The sequence below is a fragment of the Pelodiscus sinensis genome, chromosome 16 (assembly GCF_049634645.1).
Source record: "Pelodiscus sinensis isolate JC-2024 chromosome 16, ASM4963464v1, whole genome shotgun sequence".
Lineage (NCBI taxonomy): Eukaryota > Metazoa > Chordata > Testudines > Trionychidae > Pelodiscus > Pelodiscus sinensis.
Window position 1 is genome coordinate 20,451,539 of NC_134726.1, and position 20,550 is coordinate 20,472,088.

General features: G+C 41.2%; 1 protein-coding gene across 2 annotated transcripts in view; it reads right to left on the minus strand.

The window, feature by feature from the left end:
• SMG1 (SMG1 nonsense mediated mRNA decay associated PI3K related kinase) overlaps positions 1-20,550 on the minus strand; it is a 145,162-nt gene that overhangs the window by 100,963 nt on the left and 23,649 nt on the right. For both annotated transcript variants that reach the window (XM_075899384.1, XM_075899383.1), the window contains exons 3-6: positions 18,936-19,091; positions 12,454-12,590; positions 4,909-4,967; positions 2,377-2,590 (exon numbers count right to left, since the gene is read on the minus strand). In XM_075899384.1, coding sequence (XP_075755499.1) covers positions 2,377-2,590; positions 4,909-4,967; positions 12,454-12,590; positions 18,936-19,091 — 566 coding nt within the window. The remainder of the gene's footprint in view (positions 1-2,376; positions 2,591-4,908; positions 4,968-12,453; positions 12,591-18,935; positions 19,092-20,550) is intronic.

Genomic DNA, 20,550 nt, shown 5'->3' on the forward strand with positions numbered 1-20,550 from the left:
CACAATTTTACTTTGAAGAAGCTGCACTTTCCTTTACTCCCCACTTCTTTGCCTCTCCCCCTAACTAGCTATTTGGCTGCATTCAGACCCTTTCATCTTTTCTGCGTTACTGCCCCAACCCCTCCCGCCTCCAAACTCCCTCCAATACCCCCAGCCCACTCCCTCTCCTCCTGCTAAACTCCCTTCCAGATCCTGTACCCCACCTCCCTCCCAGATCCTGCATCCCTATCCCACTCGCTGACAGTCCAGTCCTGCACATTGAGCCCCTCATTTTTGTTCCCACCCAAGAGCCTAAGGGGGTCCACAATATCCACTAAACGTGGAACCCCAGAAAAGTGAATCTGGCCTATGGGAAGCCCTGAACTTCAGTCCTCCCTGTCTCTTCCCCTCACCCAGTGGCGGCTGGAGTGCCAGAAGAGTGAGGTGTCTCAACTGGGGGCCATATCAGTGAGGATTGGGGGTTTAGGGAGGTTTTTGCTTCTCACTTGTGTGGTTCCCCAACTGATTTTTCTGTGGGTCAGTGGCCCCCGACCCAAAAATGTTCCCCACGCCTACCATAAATAAAGAAAACATTCAAACTTTGTGTGTTAGACATAATGTTTTATATTATTTAAAATGAATTTTGATAAACTAACATAAGGAAGTTAAAAAGCTTATTCTGTTTAATCATTTAAATTAAACCGTTCTCCCCAGCTGCAGCACTAGCAAAATTGCTCAGGTGTAATTATGAAATTAACAGTGAGTTTCCATTAGCAACAGATAGTCTGTAAAAGGGTTTGGAGAGGGCAGGGCCTCAAGAAAGGGGCAGGGTCTCGGGGAAGGGAAGGGATAGATCCAGGCCTGCCCTGACATTTAAAAAGTGAACTTGGGTGTAAAAACGCTGGAGACCACTGTTCTATACTGTGGCTTCTGCCAGCATAGCTAAATCAATCAAGGATAAGAGAAGGGAAAAAACCCACTCAGTGTGGACACAACTGTGCTTTTTTGGGAAACAGTCTAAGCTATATTGGCAAAAGAGCTTTTATAGATACAATTTTCATCTACACTAAAAGGGTTAGCCAGAATGACTATCTATGCTAAAGCTTTTGCCAGCGTAACTATGTCAGTCATAATTAAACCAGAAAAAATTGAATACAGACCAAACCTTACTTTATTTTAGAAACTGCTTTAATCTATACTAGCAAAAGAAAATCTCCAATTATGGGAGTTTACCATCATAATTCAACCAGTGTACTTATACCAGCAAACTATTTTAAGTGCAGGTAAGGTCTGCTTACCAAAAACCAGCCAGGGAACTGACAAGATCATTAAAACTCATAACAAATTGAGATGAAGAGTAAAAAGGTGTAAATTAAAATACCAGGCAAATAGAAGCTAATGCTCTGTTGAATCTCCCAGACACCAAGCCTATTTTAGGGTACGTCTAAACTACATGGCTCCGTCGACGGAGTCATGTAGATTTGTTTGTTTGGCAAAGGGAAATGAAGCCGCGATTTAAATAATCACGGCTTCATTTAAATTTACATGGCTGCCATGCTGAGCCGACAAACAGCTAATTAGCTGTTTGTTGGCTCAGCGCGCTAGTCTGGACGCTCCCCTGTCGAAATGAAAGCCTTTTATAGACATCCCCGGTAAACCTCATCCTACGAGGCATAGCGGGGATGTCGATAAAAGGCTTTCAGGTCGGCGTGGAGCGTCCAGACTAGCGCGCTGAGCCGACAAACAGCTAATTAGCTGTTTGTCGGCTCAGCATGGGAGCCATGTAAATTTAAATGAAGCCGCGATTATTTAAATCGCAGCTTCATTTCCCTTTGCCGATCTGTCTAATCTACATGCTCCATCAATGGAGCCATGTAGTCTAGACACACCCATAAATACTTCACAGCCTGCATTCTGGATAAGTGATATTTCATATTTATCTGTGCGTGAAAACAATTTTTCAAGGGAAGGGAGAGTTTTTCAAGTTTTGCTACCAAGTTTTCTAGTTTAATAAAGTAATAAGATGAAAAAAATTGCTATCAAAATCAAAAGCAAGCAGCAATGTCACAAGTGAATTACAATAATAATTTTAGTTCCAAAATACTTACAGACCAGAGATTAACCAAGAACCGAATAAAGGGCATTTTACACATCCTTACTATGCAAAGATTTTTCAAACTATAATCTGGATTTCAAATTCAAAACACATTTTTAAAAGAAATACAAAGTTTAAATCTGATAAAATATTAAACTTTTTATCTATTATTCTAACATCGTAGCTGCTTATCTTTCATTCGTTATTTTTTCATTTTAGCAAGAGCAATTATTTGATTCAAGCAGTGAATCAATACAATACTGGAAAAGCAATAATGTCCCAATTTTACTTTTTATTTTTACCTGCATTACAGATGAAAATGCTTTCTTTTCTCCCACAGTCTCTAGTGCTTTGTAAGTTGCACGCAAATAAAGAAGTTTAACTTCATCTTTAGTGGATGAGGTAAATTTGCTAAAAATCCATTTAAAGATCTTCTCAGCCTCATAGCTCAAAGAAGCACAAAGAAGGCCAAGACAGCAAGCTCCCTCTTGTCTCAGTTCTTGAAGCAACTTGCTACTGTATTTATTAAAAAAAAAAAAAAAAAGCTTTAAGAGGGTGAAACAGCTGGACCTTTTATACAGTGAAAAATAAGTGCAAACATAAAAAATATGAACATACTAAGTAAAGTTTTATACAAGCAATCCTTCCTAAAGCAGAAAAGGCACATATATATGAAGCTACTGTATTTCTTCATTAAATAGCTGCACTAGCCATTTAGATTGGTTATAGCAGAGAAAGTTGAGGACCTGGCTATCTCAGACACCATCTCTCTCCCATACTTTATATGAAATACATTCTACTGGCTCAAGTACTCTTCTGGCAACCCTCCAAAATTATCACACTGTGGCAACACATTCAAAATGGGTGATCCTCTGTAACTCATTTCCTCCTCACACTTCATAAGAGCTTATGTCGGGACACTTCCCAGAAATCACATAAAACAGTTTTGATCTAGCTTTTACTTGGATTATGTTTCTTCACTTGTATGGAGTTTGTCTATTGGCCAATGGAGAAAACTTAATACTGAGTAACACAACATAAATATTAAAGTTAGAGCACATAGGTACAAAGGTTGCATTTGGCACAGAATTTCTGTAATCTGTACATTCCTCTAATTAGATATTCATGTGTAAAAAAAAAAAAAAATCTTGGATTCTCTCGCTTCCAATCCCCCAAGGATAACTTATTTCGTTTAAGTTATAGATGTATAAAATTTAAAAAACTGTAGGGTCAAACTACTTAATTCAGCCAGTAGAAAACAGCAAAATAAAGTTGACATTCAGAAGCTACTGTACTGAAAATGAATTTCAAGTTTAAAAAGCTTATGCTTAAAATATGCATTATTTTCATTATTAGGAACCTAGGAATTATGGACAACACCAGATCAAATCAGCAGTCTGTGCAGTTCAGTATCCTGTTTAACAGCTGCACAAATGCTTCGGGGAAAACCAACAGCAGACAATGATGGAACAGTCTGCTCACAAAGGGTATGTCTACACTGCAGACTAAAGTTGAGTTAAGATATGCTACTTCAGCTACATTAATTGAGTAGCTAAAGTCGAAGTACCTTTATTTGACTTTTGGCTCAGTCTCCACAGCAAGAAGTCGAAGGAAGAATACTCTCCCTTCAACTTCCCTTACTCCTTGTGAAATGAGGGTTACAGAAGACAAAGTAAGGAAGTCCATTATTTCAAAATTATTATTTCAAAATTATTTTGAAATAATGGGCTTGCTGTGTAGACACGCACTCTTATTTCGAAATATGAATTTTTCAAAATAAACGTGCAGTGTAGACATAGCCAAAAGAAACTTCCTCCTAACCTGTCACTTAGGCTGTCTAGACTGCAAACTTCTTTTGAAAGAAGCTTTTCCAGAAGAGATCTTCTGAAAAAACATCTTCTGAAAGAGCATGTCCACAATGCCAACGTGCAGCAAAAAAGTGATCTGCTTTTTCAAAAGATAGCATCCACACTGAATGGATGCTCTCTCATACGGAAACTGTGATTACTATGGACGGAGTGGCCACCAGGGCACCTGTGCTTTTTCCTCTTCCTCCGAAAGAACTCCCTTTTACCCATCCACACACGCCTTTTTCTCAAAGAGCTCTTTCAGAAAAGGCTTCATCCTTGTAGAAAAATGATTACCAATGCCAGAAAAAACCCTCTGTTCTTTCAATTTTATTTCAAAAGAATGCAACTGCAGTGTGGATGTAATTTAAGGTTGTTTTTTTAAAAAAAAAAAAAACAGCCATTTTTCTGAAAAAACTCTGTAGTATAGATGTACCCTTAGTGACTTGTATACACCCTGAAGCATGAAAATATATGTTTCTTCTAAAAAGGTATTTTGTATCTGATGTAACCCTGGATGTAGTGATGTAAGCAACTAATCGACTAGTTGATCATCCGATAAGCAAAAGTTTATCAAATAGTCACTACCCCGCCCCTTGCTGCCTCTATCAGAAAGAGGCAGCAGGGGTGGGGGGGGAGAGGAGTGGGTGCTGGGGGGAGCCAGCTTAAAAGCCAGTTCCCCCCAGCTCCAGCTTCATGGGAGGGGGCAAGGGTGTGGGGGCAGCGTTCCTCCTTGGAAATGTACAAGAATCCCTACTGGGTCTGGAATTCCAATGGTCAGTTTCCCCTTGTAATCAACACAGGAGCAGAAAAGCACAAACATTTTTTTTTAAATCCTTTAAATATTTTTAAGTTAGGAAACACTATTTGAAAAAGTGCTCCATCAGAATACATTTTAGAAATTTAGTCAGTTTGCAAACACTGAAGTTGACAGTTTTCCTTTAAAACTTTTGAACGGCTTAGTTTTTCTAGCTTATTGCAGCTTACCTTTCATTAAGCACATCATGTATGGCAGTCAGGATATTATCCAGCTGTTTAACTAGTACCTGCAACAGTTAAATATACACTTAAAAAAGCTGTCATAATTGTTACTGTAATTAGGTACTACCTAAACCCACATCAAAACATTATTTGCAACAGCATTTGCAAGCTGGATACTATTATATCTTCCCTAGTCATCATACACAGCTATGAATTATGTTAAATAGATTTATAATACTGTGCCATAGATTTTGTTTCATACCTATCTACACTGGCTAGGAAAGCTTTACACTGCTATTAAGCCTAAACATAGTTCTTGCTAATATTGTTGCATCACAAACATGAAGAGCCTTATCTCCAGTACAGTAGATTTTCAGAGTTATGAACACCAGAATTACAAACAGTCCAGTGAACCAAACACCTCATTTGGAACTGGAAGTATACAATGAGGCAGCAGCAGACAAAACAAAACAAAAAAACTCAACCCCTCCCCGAAACACTATTACAATACGGTAATGTGTTTAACATAAACCACTAAAAAAATAAAAAATAATTGTTCTTCTGCATAATAAAGTTTCAAAGCTGTATTAAGTCAATATTCACTTGCAAACTTTTGAAAGTACAAGCATAAAGTTTTGTTCAGAATTCTGAACATTTCAGTGTTATGAGCAACCTCAATTTCTGAAGTGCTTGTAAAGGAGGTTCTACTGTAATATCTTCTAAAGCACTTTTGTGCTGACCATTAGGTATGTCAACAGAATAACCCTTGAATTGGCTCTGGTGTATAACATGTTTTATTAGATGATTCCTAGCTTTGGAAAATAGTAAAGAACATTTCTTACTGTGCAAAAGGAATTATTGCTGAAGCTAGAGGAACAGTTATCGGCATGATGTATACTGTAGTGCACTGTCAAACAATAATACACTGATTGCAATAGCGTTAAGCAAAAAAACCCCATGACATTTAAAAAGAAAAACTACTTTTATGTTTTCTTTACAAGACATGTTTACTTTTTAATGCGCTATGGAGAAAAAGTGCATGGTCACTTCAAAGATCTTATATTCTTATCAATACTAATCCATTTCAGAAAACAATGATGAATAAGAGGGTCTGTGTGCTTGATTCCCTCAGAATTCCATTATGTCATTATTAGGGCGCTGAGCTCTTTGCTTGCTCCACTCGCCTGCCCCCTTTCTCCGGCTGCTTTCACTTCACTGAGAAAGCTTATTGACACTGATGACATAATTCTGTCGCCCAGGAGGAAAAACACATTGGACAGACTTTGCTTCTGGGAAAGAAAGTGTGAAAAGGGGACAAGGAGAGGAAACACTTGGCTTTGTGGAAACAGAATGAAAAAACCAGTGGTTGCATCTAGTGCCTACAAACATTAAGTCCCACTAAAAATCATTGTCTTAAGTATGTTTTAAAGTTTTGGCTCAAGATTATATGACAAGAACATTACCTGCTCATAACTAAAAATTTAGTTCACAAGTGTACTTCCTGGAATTGCCTAAGTAAAAATTGTCTTTTATACAAATATTAAAGGTTTGACATTGTGAAGAGGCTTTGACAGTGGCCTGATGGGCCACATATGAGAAGTGATACTTATTGTTCAAATTGTTTGTGGGTCTACTCTGAAATTTCCTTCACAGTTGAATTAAGCACAAATTATATGGTCATTGGCATCATATTCTGAGAAACACAGTTGAAAGTCTATTGCATCTTCCCCAGTGTTATGAAAAGGCTAAATTGAGATTATGTAATAAATAATAAGAGCCTGAGCCAACGTCCAATGAATTAGATTTGAGAAGAGATTCGTAGCAAGTCCTCACATTTTCAGGTAGGCCAATTCCTAATTTTGAAATCCTGACGGTGCAAGAAAACTAAAATGACAGTGCTCCCAACTGTCCCACTTCAAGGAATCTTTTAACATCTCCTACTTGTTAAAAAACACTCACCAAATTTATATGCCACCCCAAAATAAATAATATTAAATGTTCACAGATGACCACCAGGAGTGTATTTATGATAAAATCCTGAGGCCATTGAAGAGCTTGAGAGATAATTAAGCCTAAAACATGAAAGATCTACATACCAGGGGAGGAAAGAAAGCAGGCTTATGTTAGATTCCAAAACGAATACATGTGAACTAAAATTCACACGTAAGAGTAGTCTGGTCACCTACCTAAGGATGTTAAGAGGCAGGTAATAGGCTAATTATGTACTCACAATTAGCTGATAAGGAAAGTCTCACTCCTGGGTTGTGGTTGAAGCAAAATGCAGGACTATGTAGCACTTTAAAGACTAACAAGATGGTTTATTAGATGATGAGCTTTCGTGGGCCAGACCCACTTCCTCAGATCAAATAGTGGAAGAAAATAGTCACAACCATATATACCAAAGGATACAATTAAAAAAAAATGAACACATATGAAAAGGACAAATCACATTTCAGAACAGAAGGGGGATGCAAGGGGGGCGGGGGGAGGAAGGTAAGTGTCTGTGAGTTAATGATATTAGAGGTGAGGAAAGGTAGATGTCTGTGAGCTAATGGTATTAGAGGTGATAATTGGGGAAGCTATCTTTGTAATGGGTAAGGTAGTTGGGGTCTTTGTTCAGCCCCCCCTGCGGAGAGTGTCGAATTTTAGCATGAATGCCAGTTCAGAGGATTCCCTTTCAAGTGCAGATTTGAAAGTCTTCTGAAGTAAGATGCATGTGATTAAGTCATTGAGACAGTGTCCTTTCTGGTTGAAATGGCAAGAAACTGTTTTTTCTTTGTGATCCTGTCTAATGTCTGTTTTGTGGGCATTAGACATTAAACAGGATCACCAAGAAAAAACAGTTTCTTGCCATTTCAACCAGAAAGGACACTGTCTCAATAACCTAATCACATGCATCTTACTTCAGAAGACTTTCAAATCTGCACTTGAAAGGGAATCCTCTGAACTGGCATTCGAATTTTAGCATGAATGCCAGTTCAGAGGATTCCCTTTCAAGTGTAAGATTTTACATCTGCACTTGAAAGGGAATCCTCTGAACTGTCATTCATGCTAAAATTCGACACTCTCCGGGGGGGGGGGGGGGGGGATTGAACAAAGACCCCAACTACCTTACCCATTACAAAGATAGCTTCCCCAATTATCACCTCTAATACCATTAGCTCACAGACATCTACCTTTCCCCACCTCTAATATCATTAACTCAGACACTTACCTTCCTTTCCCCCCCCTCCCCCCGCATCCTCCTCCTGTTCTGAAATGTGATTTGTCCTTTTCATATGTGTTCATTTTTTTTAATTGTATCCTTTGGTATATGTGGTTGTGACTATTTTCTTCCACTATTTGATCTGAGGAAGTGGGTCTGGCCCACGAAAGCTCATCATCTAATAAACCATCTTGTTAGTCTTTAAAGTGCTACATAGTCCTGCATTTTGCTTCAGCTACACCAGACTAACATGGCTACATTTCTACTACTATTCTACATTCCTGGGTTGTGGTGGGTCCAGGAGCTATCCCCACTGTGGCTCTGCAGTTTAAATGTAGAGGCAGCAGCATTGGTGGAGGAAGAGGCACTGCGGAGACAGTGCTGGGGGAACCAGCTTTTAAACCATCTCTCCCAGCACTGTCTCCTGCTTCCCACCCCTTGCTGCCTCTGTAGTCAACTTGACTACCTGATAACCCTATTCCTAACTGCTTATGCTTAATTTTTATTCCAATCAGCATCACATAAGAGTTTTTATGAACAGTAAGTTCCTTCAGAAGTTTTAACTGCATTGTGGCTATGAAAAGCACAAAACAGGTATGCACTTCAGAGTGTTCTTATGCCTTAGTCCAGTGGTCACCAACCAGTATATCGGGATCTACTAGTAGATCTTGGAGCCTCTGACTGGTGATCCTGACTGGTATGGCCAAGAGGTTACCAAGTGCAATACATCAGCTACCCCTTCCCCCACTGCCATGCTGCTCCTGCCCTCTGCCTTGGAGCTGCTGGCTGTGTAGGGGAGGGGAAGCAGAAAAGGGGATTGCTGATGGCAGGATGTCATCCTGCCTCCGCACTTGTACCCAGTCTTCACAGAATGGGAGGGTGGGGCCTCGTAAAAAGGGTAGGGAAGGAGGTGGGACAAGTGTATTTGGATTTGAGATAGATGCTGGATTGACGTAAAAAAAAGTGACCTTGTGCTTAAAAAGGTTAGAGATCACTGCCTTAGTCTTAAGAAATCTCACACACACACACACACACACACACACACACACACACACACAGTAGCTCCTCTTACATGTCTGATGGATAACAGGAATCCTTAATGAAGTATGCATTTCCTGAAGTTTAATTATCAAGACCTAACACAAGATTTCTTTACCAAAAAAAAAAAAAAAAGATTCAATATGATTCTGAAAATCAGCGTGGTGATTTCTGCAAGAGACTTTTCAGTTATTGTTAAGCTAAAGGAGAGTAACTGATTTATCCTTCATTTGCATGAGAAAGGATCATTGGTTTAAAATTTAAGACAACATCTATACAATCTTCAAAAGAAGCTTCTGATGTTGATGGCAAGGCTGCTGACTCAGTACCAATTGTGGCAGAACAAGAGATTTGTATATATCCTGGGTAGATGTCTGCCAATATGTAAATAATGGCAAATTTGATCTAAGAGTCACACTTCTCAGGTCTATAATGCCAAATCTTTCTAAATTACAGAATGTGATTAGAAGACTTTTAGGCTATGCCTACACTGCGGAGCATCCACACAACATGCGCATTCTTGTGCAAAAAAAAAAAAGTACAGTACATCATAAGAACACAGGGCTTTTTGCACAAGAGGTATTCCTCTTTCTATAAAGAATAAGACTTTTTGCATAAGAGTTCTTGTGCAAAAAGGTATGTGTGGACCGTCAACAGGGGTTTCTTGCACAATAAACCCCTATAGCTAAAATGGCCATCAGAGCTTTCTTGCGCAAGAGAGTAGACATACTGCCATGGACATTCTTGTGCAAAAGCACATGGCAGTGTGGACACGATCTTGCGCAAAAACTTAATGCGCAAGAAGCCTGCAGTGTAGACATAGCCTTATTGTGTCTAACAGTGATTCGGAGGAGGCAAAACACTTTCTTCAAGAAGAAAGAACCACCACAATTTCTTTGAGATGTGCTGGGCGTGACAAACTATAAAATCTACTCGCCCGTGGCGAGTAGATTTCAGCCGCGCGCCCCGTTCACCGGCGGCGCGCACATGCACAATGTGGGGCTGGCGAGCAGTTTTCGCTGCTGTTTGTCAAGCCCTGGAGATGAGTATACTTCTCATGAATCAAGAATGGTTTCCCCCTCCTCCTGCCTCAGGACAGGCTGTTTCCTGTCACTGTCTGACCTTACAAGACAACATGCTGGCATCCCCCAAAACATACTGTCTTCTCTTCCCACACCCCCCATACACACACACTCCCTATCACACTCTGCCCCAGACTCCTCTTGAAAAGCAGCTGTCAAAGTAGTAGAATGACCATGGAGCAATGGGATTGGGAAACCTGCATCTTGTAACACTGCCTCCCCCATGTAGCATTGCAAACCCTTCCTAAAGCACCTTACAGCCAGTTGCACAGTGAGCTAGCTAACACAATGCACTGCTCTCTGTGGCATTGCAAGGTCAGCTAATGTGGACAGGCTCTACCATCACAAGGAGCACAATGTGGACATACCACAGTAGTTTCCCTGCAGTGCTCTGTGAGCAATGTTGTAACTGTGAGCGCTTTACATCTGCCAGTGTAGATAAAGCCTAAGATTGTCTGGCCCCAGGCCTTTCATCTTTAAAAGGCACAAACTAGCCTTTTATATAGGGTCATGGATGAAGTGAATTAGAGGGCTACAAGTGGAATCAAAGCTATTTTGCCACAATTTTTCCTTTTTGGGCAAAGATATTAGGACAGCTGTGACAAAAGTAACTTCACATGGAGCCCTTGTATGACCATACCCGTTTTCACTGACTTTGAAGCCTGGTTGGCAACACAGAAGCTGCCCTTAGTCAGTAACTGTCACTAACCTGGTAATAAACGGAATTCAGATTTATTATAGTATTTACAGGTAACTGAGATTTTGCTAACTTGGCAGTGATCCCTGGCAGAGGTATAAGGTTCATGCTTCAGTGGTTCTATTTTTCCCCTTCAGGGAGATCTGAGAGGTTGGTGATGAGCAAACGCTCATTTTTCTGAAATAATCCATCATATAGGTTTCACAGGATTCATATCTATCACCTGTCCCTGTTGATCAGCTGGGAAGATTCTGGAGAGTCAGCAATACTCCTAACTCTAGACCACTGGCCACCTCTGTGGTCCAGGACTCCGCGGTTGCCAGTGGCTGGGAGCCCACAGGGCCAGTGGTCTAGAGGCTGGGATACCAACCAGCAGGCTGAAGACTGGGGTCAGGGAGCTCCACCCCATCCCTCTGGCTGCTGGCCCCACTCTGGCCAGAGGCAGGGAGTCCTGCTAGCCAGGGGCACAGAGCCCTGCCACAGCCACAGTGAAGCTAGCCTGGAGTGGAGTTCCGCTGGCCAGAGGCAGGGAGCCCCACCAACCAGAGTGGGCCTGGCATCCCAGAGATGAACTCCACCAGAGGGCTGAAGGCAGCAGAGCCCACCAGATGGGCCAGAGGCAGTGCACTAGCCAAGGCCGCAGCCAGGAAGGGAGCCCCGGGAGAGCCCCAGGAGACGTGACCTCCCCTAGTCTAGCAAACTCCCTTGTTCAGGACCCCTCAGGTCCCCAGGATGCTGGATCAAGGAGATCCAACCTGTATGCGTGTAACCATCACCGGGAGGATTCAAACCTGGAACCTCTGATGCTTAATGTAGGAGACTCTACAGCTTGGTCTAGAAAGCCAGTTTGCTCTCAGCTTAGGCTGTAGAGCTCACTCATTCTTATCTCTTACTGTAAGTGGTCTAAGTGCCACTATGTGGGACAGTGAATCACACCACTAGGTGTGTGGGTTACATGTGCATCAAGCTAGTTCACGATAGAAGTGCAGAGAGGGTACTTCTTGTTCCTATTTATGGAGAGGGTACTTCTGGTACCATTGTAGGAAGTATTCCCGATCTATATTTCTTAGAAAACAATTTTCCTCAAATGTGAACCTAGCCATAGTAATCCATGGCATATAGATATATTCAATGTTTATTAGAACTATTCACATTTAGTACAATTTTGAATGTAAGACCATTTCAATGCAAGTGAAGATGCATTTAGTGCATCAAGATGACATTTCCAGGAGCAAATCAGAACAAAAAGAACAGACTAACTGTTGTATAATGGATGTCATATTTACATGTAGGGCACACCTTTTTTTGTGGTTTTGCTTTGGGACAGATATCTTAGGTAATCAAGCTATAAATGACTTCTTGAACACTATAGAAAGGACACATGGCCCAGAAATATTTACCCTTAAAAAATAGTTTGTAACATCTTACCCTCATATTTTAACAGGCAACCTTCTATAAAAATGATTTAGAAAAAGAGCACACACTATACATTTTAGCATTACAGGGCACAACATTTTAGCATTACTAACCAGTTTGTTTTCTGGTTGCTGAATAAATTCTTTCAATTGCTTTACAGTAGCCAGTCTTCGGTCTCTGTCATCTTCCCGAGTAATCCTCCGAAGAAGATTTGACAGTCGAGACTCGTCAGAATAAGACAACGATCGCTCTGAAAAATAATATTTTATTCTCTACATATGGTGCATAAATATTTAATAAGAAAACAGAACTTGAATTCAAGGGTATATTTTAAAACCACAACTATTCCTTAAGAAAAAACAAAATCCAGTTTTATTTTTGTTTTAAACTTGACTTCAAATTTACAAAAAGTAAGAAAATGGGTTTAAATACTTGAAAATTTCTTCTCTTCCAGCAGATAGGAGACACCCTATAATGCCTTTTCTGTCTCCTTGCTGCTCTGAGGCAGAGTGAAACCTATGGTTACAGTATATCATTGGACTAAACCTGACTGTTGAAGAGCCTGTCAGTGCAATAACTTTCAAAACTGAAATAAACTTAAATTTGATGATTAACTAAGAACAAGTTAACTCTTATTTTTTAAATAGAAGATCCAGCTGCAAAGGCAGATAAACAGATGTTCAAAACAGAATATCTTTACTGTAATTATGTCTCCACTAATCCTATTCTCCATGACTACAGGAAGTCCCCGGGTTACGTACAAGATAGGGACTGTAGGTTTGTTCTTAAGTTGAATTTGTATGTAAGTCGGAACTGGCGTCCAGATTCAGTCGCTGCTGAAACTGACCAGCGGCTGACTACAGGAAGCCCAAGGCAGAGTTGCTCTGCCCCGGGCTTCCTGGAATCAGCCTCTGACCAGTTTCAACAGGCTGAATCTGGACGCCAGTTCCGACTTACATACAGATTCAACTTAAGAAACCCAGGTATCCCCAAGTCAGCTGCTGCTGAAACTGATCAGCGGCTGATTCCAGGAAGCCCGGGGCAGAGCAACTCTGCCTCGGACTTCCTGTAGTCAGCGCTGGTCAGTTTCAGCAGCGGCTGACTTGGGGACGCCTGGGGCAGAGCAGCTGGGGTGCTGCTTGGTTGCTCCAGTAGCGCCGCTCCTCGGCGCTACTGGACCAATCCACCAGCACCCCAGCTGCTCTGCCCCAGGCGTCCTGATTCAGCCGCTGCTGAAACTGATCAGCAGTGGCTGAATCAGGATGCCTGAGGCAGAGCAGCTGGGGTGCTGCCGGATTGGTCCAGTAGCGCCCAGAGTGGCGCTGCGGGACCAACCGGCAGCGCCCCAGCTGCTCTACCACAGGTGTCCGGAGAAAAGCCTGGACTCCTGGGGGGGGGAAGGGGGGGACGGCGTACTAGCTGCGCCCTCACCCCCCCCCCCCCCCCAGCAGACCAGGGAGACGCAGGCGGGGGACCGAGACGCACCGCGGTCCCGCCGCCCGGGTCCTCCGCGGCTTTGCTCTGCATCTGCCTGGTCTGCTGGAGACCATCTGCTGGGTGCAGCCTCCCTGGGCTGAGCGCAGGGAACAGAAGCAGCTGCCCAGCCAGCTGGCCATGACGCTCAACCAGGGTGCACCATGCTCCACAAGGGCTGGTGTACAGGGGAAGGTGTCTGTGGGTTCAGTCCGGAGGAGGCTGCCCCGCGCTCCAGCTGATGGGCGGCTTCCCTTGTGCACCAGCCCACGTGGAGCATGGTGCACCCTGGCTGAGCGCCAGGGCCAGCTGGCCGGGCAGCCCAGGGAGGCTGCACCTAGCTCCAGCTGTGCTGGAGCAAGCTTCCCGGGATGAACGCAAGGCAGCCGGACGGGCGGGAACAGAAGCAGCTGCCTGGCCAGCTGGCCATGGCGCTCAGCCAGGGTGCACCACGCTCCACGTGGGCTGGTGCACAAGGGAAGCCGCCCATCAGCTGGAGCGCGGGACAGCCTCCTCCGGACTGAACCCACAGCCAGCTGGCTGGGGTTTTTCAGCCCTCCCAACCTCCCACCATTCCTCGCATCTACTCACCGCTGGTGTTGTTCCGTGAGTAGTTGCTCCTCAAATGAGGAAAACTAATGTAAAGGTACTGCGCATGTGCGCAGTTCAGAGAGGGCTCAAGAGCTACTCAGAGTGACCAGTAGATCGCGAGCTACCGGTTGGCGACCACGGCTCTAAGCTTTTCTCGCAGACACTGTTTATAATTATATCGATATGTATGTACAGAGCAACGGGGCACTAATCTCACTTGGAGTTCCTTTTATGCCACTAATATAAAATAAATGTAAGTTAACAAATTACTAGGGAGCTGCACCCCTTGCTCACTACACTCACCAATACCCCTCTCTCTGGGGGGTGGGCAGCCCCAGCTCTCCCCCCAGTTGCTGAGGAAGGCCAAGCTAAGGTGTTGCAGCCCGAGTGCTCCTTGCCCCTCAGCCGCCGAGGAGTGGGGGCGCACCATCTCCAGCTCTCTCCCACTGAGCACAGGGGAGAGGGGAAGCAGGATCAGGCAGGCAGGATACAGAGTGACAATGTCACTCTGTCAGTGCACTCTCTCATTTTTTATATATATATATATATATATATATATATATATATGAATGAATGAATGAATGAATGAATGAATGAATGAATGAATGAATGAATGAATGAATGAATGAATGAATGAATGAATGAATGAATGAATGAAAGAGAGAGAGAGAGAGAGAGAGAGAGAGAGAGAGAGAGAGAGAGAGAGAGACTACTACATGCAAGTCTTTTCATCCAAATGTTTTCTGGTTATAGACTCCACATAAGTTTTAGATTGTTCATTGGTTATGTAGTAAATTGATCATTCACTAACTTGATTTGAGATGTACCATCCCCTGGTCCATGATAGTATTATTGATAGTTGATTTGGAGCCCTAAATAAGATGGTTAAACTACTATCTTCAGGACTCTTGATGACCCTGCAGTTGTCTAAAATTTGTCAGATTTATTTTGCATTTCCCCAGAGATCCCTCATTATAAAAGTCAGGTCATGAAGAGGTGAAAAAGACTTTGATAAATAAAATACACCCTGAAAATTCAGGGAAATCTAACTGAATTTTCAGTAAATACTTTTGTCAGAGAAAACCACTGAGGGAAATGAACTACCAATCTATCAGAAGTAAGATTCTGCTTTCAAATCTATCATGACATAGGGATCGAAGGAAGATCATAGTTTTATTACTAGGAGGACAAACAAGGATAGAGGGAACATGAACTCCATAAAAGTTTATGTTTATCCATATCATGCTGGTGAAAATCCCACACTTGTGCAAATTTACATGAATTATGGATGATTTTATCTGACCTTACTCTGGTGTTTGAACACAAATTTCAGTACTTACACTTACACGTGAGGCAGCAGCCAGCTCCCCAGTTGCCGGCTCCCCATGCATGCTGACTCCCACTTGTCACCCCATGCTGCTGTCTTCGTAGCAAAGGCAGCAGTACAGGATGGCAGGCAACTCCATGGGAGCAGCATGTAGCCATTTGGATAACTGACAAGCACGATCTTATCGGTTATCTGTTTAAACAGCTACACTCTTACATCCCTACTAGCAGGTTCTTCTTGTGTTGAACAGACAGATTATTTCTTAGAGACTTGTTGATCCCCCAAAAACATGGTATCCTACATCAGGTTTGCATGATAAGAAAGACTATTCTTCTGATCTTCAGCAGAATCTCTAGTTCTTTAGAAAAAGGTAATAGTGAACAAGGGCTCCCTTGCTCCTAACTACAAGTGGCTACTGCTCCCCATTTCAATCTAGCAGGTAAATACAGAGAATAATTGTAGGTTTGCTTGGAAGTCGTTAGATCTATCCAAAGATGGCCAATATTACTAAAAGAGGAGACAGGAGGGGGCAATCTCAATCCATAAAATTCATCCATTCTTTGCTTAACCAGCCAACTGGGATAGTATTCTCTCAAATGAGGGAGTTCAGATGGGCAATAGTTTTTCTTCCTCTGCTTAAAGGCAAATGTAGGCTCCTTGTATTCCTGTGTTTGGAAAGGGTGCTTTCCAACCTTCCAGACAGGTATCAATTGGTTATCTGCCTTGCCTGGTTTAAAAAAACATGTAAAGGCATTTGACAATCTGTTCCTTATCAGCCACTAGTTCAGAGTCTTAAAGCTCTGAAGAACTCTTACTGTATGGGTGATTGGGCATCTTTAGCATGAAAGAGAAATGGCAAGGAAAACTTGACACAAGTTAATGTACATCTTGTTTCTAGCCAGTATGTCTATCCACAAAAGTGCAAAGAATTTCACAAACGCCTACAGAGTATGTTATTTCCTCACTATAATATCCTCACTGGGACTGAGCACAATATACACTCAAACTTATTGATAACTACACTCCCATAAAGATGGACTTCATTCTCCTTTTCTCTTGGCTTATCTGGATGCCATACTCTTAAGAAATGGGAAGGCACATCATCCATCCCGTGAGGAGTGCTGAAAGAACCACAGTCAACCACTGGTGTCACTGAGGCAATAGCTGGAATTTCTTCCATGAAGTTCCCACTCTAGGAATTGAAATCCCTGACCACAAGGCGATCACCCTAATTTGAGAAGCCTTTGGCTGCTGGACATATGTGGCAGCTGCTCTGCAAAGATTACCTGCCAATGTTCCATACATGGCTGAGCTACAAAGATAGGAGAGTATGATGCAAGTGCACTGCAGTGATTAATCTGAAAATAGAAAATCACCAATCTCGGACCCACGCTGGAAGAAAGGAGAGGAACAGGATGAGTAGTTCTGCCTTAAGTTTTCTTTTGCCTTGTTTGCCATTTTTCTGTAGCATTCGGGTAGCAGAGCAACAGGTTAGCAGAGCCTCAAAGAGAAATTATTTTGCTGAAATGCACTCCATACTATTTATATTATAGTTAGGAGCCAAAACTAATAGCATTACAAATAAAAGGGCTTTTAAGCAAGTAATTTAGAAACTTCTTGAATAAGACTCTTCAGTTTTAACTTGCAGATTTAAAACTAACGGAAATAAAACCTGTAGTAGTTAAATCTTCATCTCTTTGTGTCTCATCTTGTGTGTCTATCCTTTTGTTTTTAATCTCTTCCGAGCACTAACTGTACATTTATTTCTCCATTAATATACAACTGTACTATTTTATATACTTAACAAAACTACAATATGAAACTGTAAAAAAGACAAAATTTGCTGGTTTGCATAGACATACTTCATTTTTCCATGAAAAAGTCATCCAGCTTAGAATTGTGGTAAAAGCAGGTTTATTTCAATTTGATTAATAAATTAAATATTGACCTTTATTACATAAGATGTTGAGACTAACAGGACAAAACAGACACCCAAAGTAACATTAATGAACTCATGCAAAACAAAGCACTAAACAGAGAACATCTGCAAAAGACATTCAGTTTGCAAAATAGGGAAGTTTCTGCAACATGCTAATTATCCCTCACACTAAGAACGTCCATATTCTAAATGTGGTTTCTTTGCAGTTTTTAAATCATGGCAAACAAAGAAATTAAAAATAAAATCCTGCTGCAACCAAATTGTGTGTCAAAGTCATCAAATTTCAACATAACTTGCTAAGAGACTAAACCACCAATTACATTAGTGAACTCTCCACAACTAAAAAGATGCCCTCAAATGATTCGATCCAAAGACAGATCAAATATGAACAGATTTGTACTAGTCACAAGTGGCTACTTTTAAATTTTATGCTCTACAGACTGTAATTTTTTCATTTTAAGAAGCAAATTAGAGATCGTCAGCTCAAGGGAAACATATATAATATTAAGAATATTCTGCTAATACTGAAAAATATTCCTCCTCACCACCAAATTCTGTTACTATAGACTAAAAACCAGGATAGCTAGTAGTCATTCATCTGCTTCACATGGTTTATGGCTCATCTGAAGAGATCAGAAAGGCAAGACATTCTTATTGTTAAGGAAGTAGGTTGGGACTCGAGTGGTCTAGGTTTAATTCCTGGCCTGCCACAAAATCTGATGTGTCTGTCTCAGTTTTCCAATCTGTAAAATATAGATTATTCTTCTCTCCTACTCTGTGTCTGTCTGGTGTAAAATAGACAAAACTATTTGGAACAAGGACAGTTTGTTACTATTTGTTTACAAATTGCATAACACAGTAAATGTTGGCGGAAGCCTCTAAGAACTACTAATTAATTACAATCACCACCTGTTGGAATAACTAATTAACACAAATCCTGTTTCATGCAAGTGCAATTCAAATTGAAAATATTATACAAAATAAGGCTGAAGATCTGTTCAATGTCCCATAGTAAGCTTCTGGTCCAGTGGGAGCAGAGCCCATGACTGATTCCCATCTTGCTCTTATCACTAAGCAGACCACACTTCTCTCTTTAGAGAACAAACTAAGTTGTCAAACTAGAGAGTCATATTTTAATGCTCTTTTTCTATCCACGTAACAATATAATCAAAATATTGTTTTCAAATAGCATATTTTACCCAAACATTCACAGTCAACCTATCTTTGGAAATTAGTTGTACACTTTAAAATAATTTTATTCTTACCCTGTGATTTCCTCATGTCTTTTGTGGCTAAAGCACGATTCCCATGCTGAACACTGGTAAAATCAGAGTTGGTCACATTGTTAACTCTCAGCTCTTGCCCCAACGACTTCCGACCATAAGTATTTTCCCCAGATCCTCCATTGACATTGTAGCCACCTGGGAAAAAAATTGGTTTGAAATCAGAATGTTCCTGATCTCTCTCTTTTGTATCAGGTTATAAAATGTTTCAATTTTAATTTCCATTTCAGCCTAGTAATAATTTAATTTGTGATTTGGTTTAATTTTAGACTTTTATATGCACAAGTGCTTTACTAGTTCCTTTGAGTTCCTGGGTCTTTTGCTCAAAGGGACATTGTCAATTTGAAATTTTAATTAATTTTAAAGCATTAGATTTTAAAAATTCAGGGAAAGCTTTGTTATCCGGCAAGCTGTTAACCAGAAAGCTTTGTTAACCAGCATTGCCCCCTTCCACAATACCGCTGTTTCTTCAGGTGCACGTGCCTGACTCCCACCTATCCAGCTGGCTGTTGAAGAGCTTAGGACAGCTGGCGATGTCAAAGGACAGCTGGCACTGTCTGCTGACATCAGCAGGTGCCTCCTTCCTCCTCTGCCTGCCTTCAGGTGCTACAAGCCGGGAGGGAGCGGAGGAAGAGCAATACGTTTTATTATCTGGCTCATTCAATTAACTAGCACACCCCATTCCCCATGAGTGCCAGGAAACAAAGCTTCCACTACCGTATGTTTGATATTTTTTTAAAATCCCTTTTAAAAGATTAAGGGATTTTTGCTCTTACTTAAGATTTAGAAAGGTCTTCTTGGTGGGCCTGACTGTAGACATGCTTAAGTTCCACTCATCCTCTGTTCATCTGTTCCTTGCTGCCTAATTACTTCTAGTTCCAGATCTGCTACTGCTATTAACCTGCAAATATTACCTTGTGCGTTCTGGGAAATAAGTGAGAAAAACTGAGAAAGTTCTCTAGCCTTAATTATAGAGATGCTAGGCGTTATTTGTAAGAATAACTTGTTCCATTCCAGATAGAAATGCGATTTTTAAGATTGACAATGTCCCTTTTAAGCATTTATCAATTAATATCCTCACACTTATCTGGGGTACTAACAGGTCCATTATTTGGAAAAAACACTTTAAAGATATGGAATAGTTTATTCCATGGGTTCTTGAACTGGGTGTCATGACCCCTCAAGAGATCATAAGCGGTCAGCATCCATCCCCAAACAATGCTTCACATCCAGCATTTATAACAGTGTAAAATATGTTTTTAATATGTTTTTAATTTAAAAGGGCAATGGTTGCACTTATCTGCCAGCTATGTGAAAGGAGTCACCAATATAAAAGTTTGAGAATCACTGGTCTATTTTAAGTGCATGCCATATATTTAAATTGGGAACACTTCCACTAATAGTAAAATAGAACCTAAAATGCTGTCATTGCCTTAGTTCAACAAATTTTTTAGGATTTAACACATTCTTTCCTAATGGATCATGTTCCTTAAAAGTTTGCATATTTCCAATCTATAAAAAGACCTGGAAGTTAATTCGATTCTGATTCACCACTAACCAGCCAACCCAAAAGAAAGAATCTCCTCATGTTACTTGC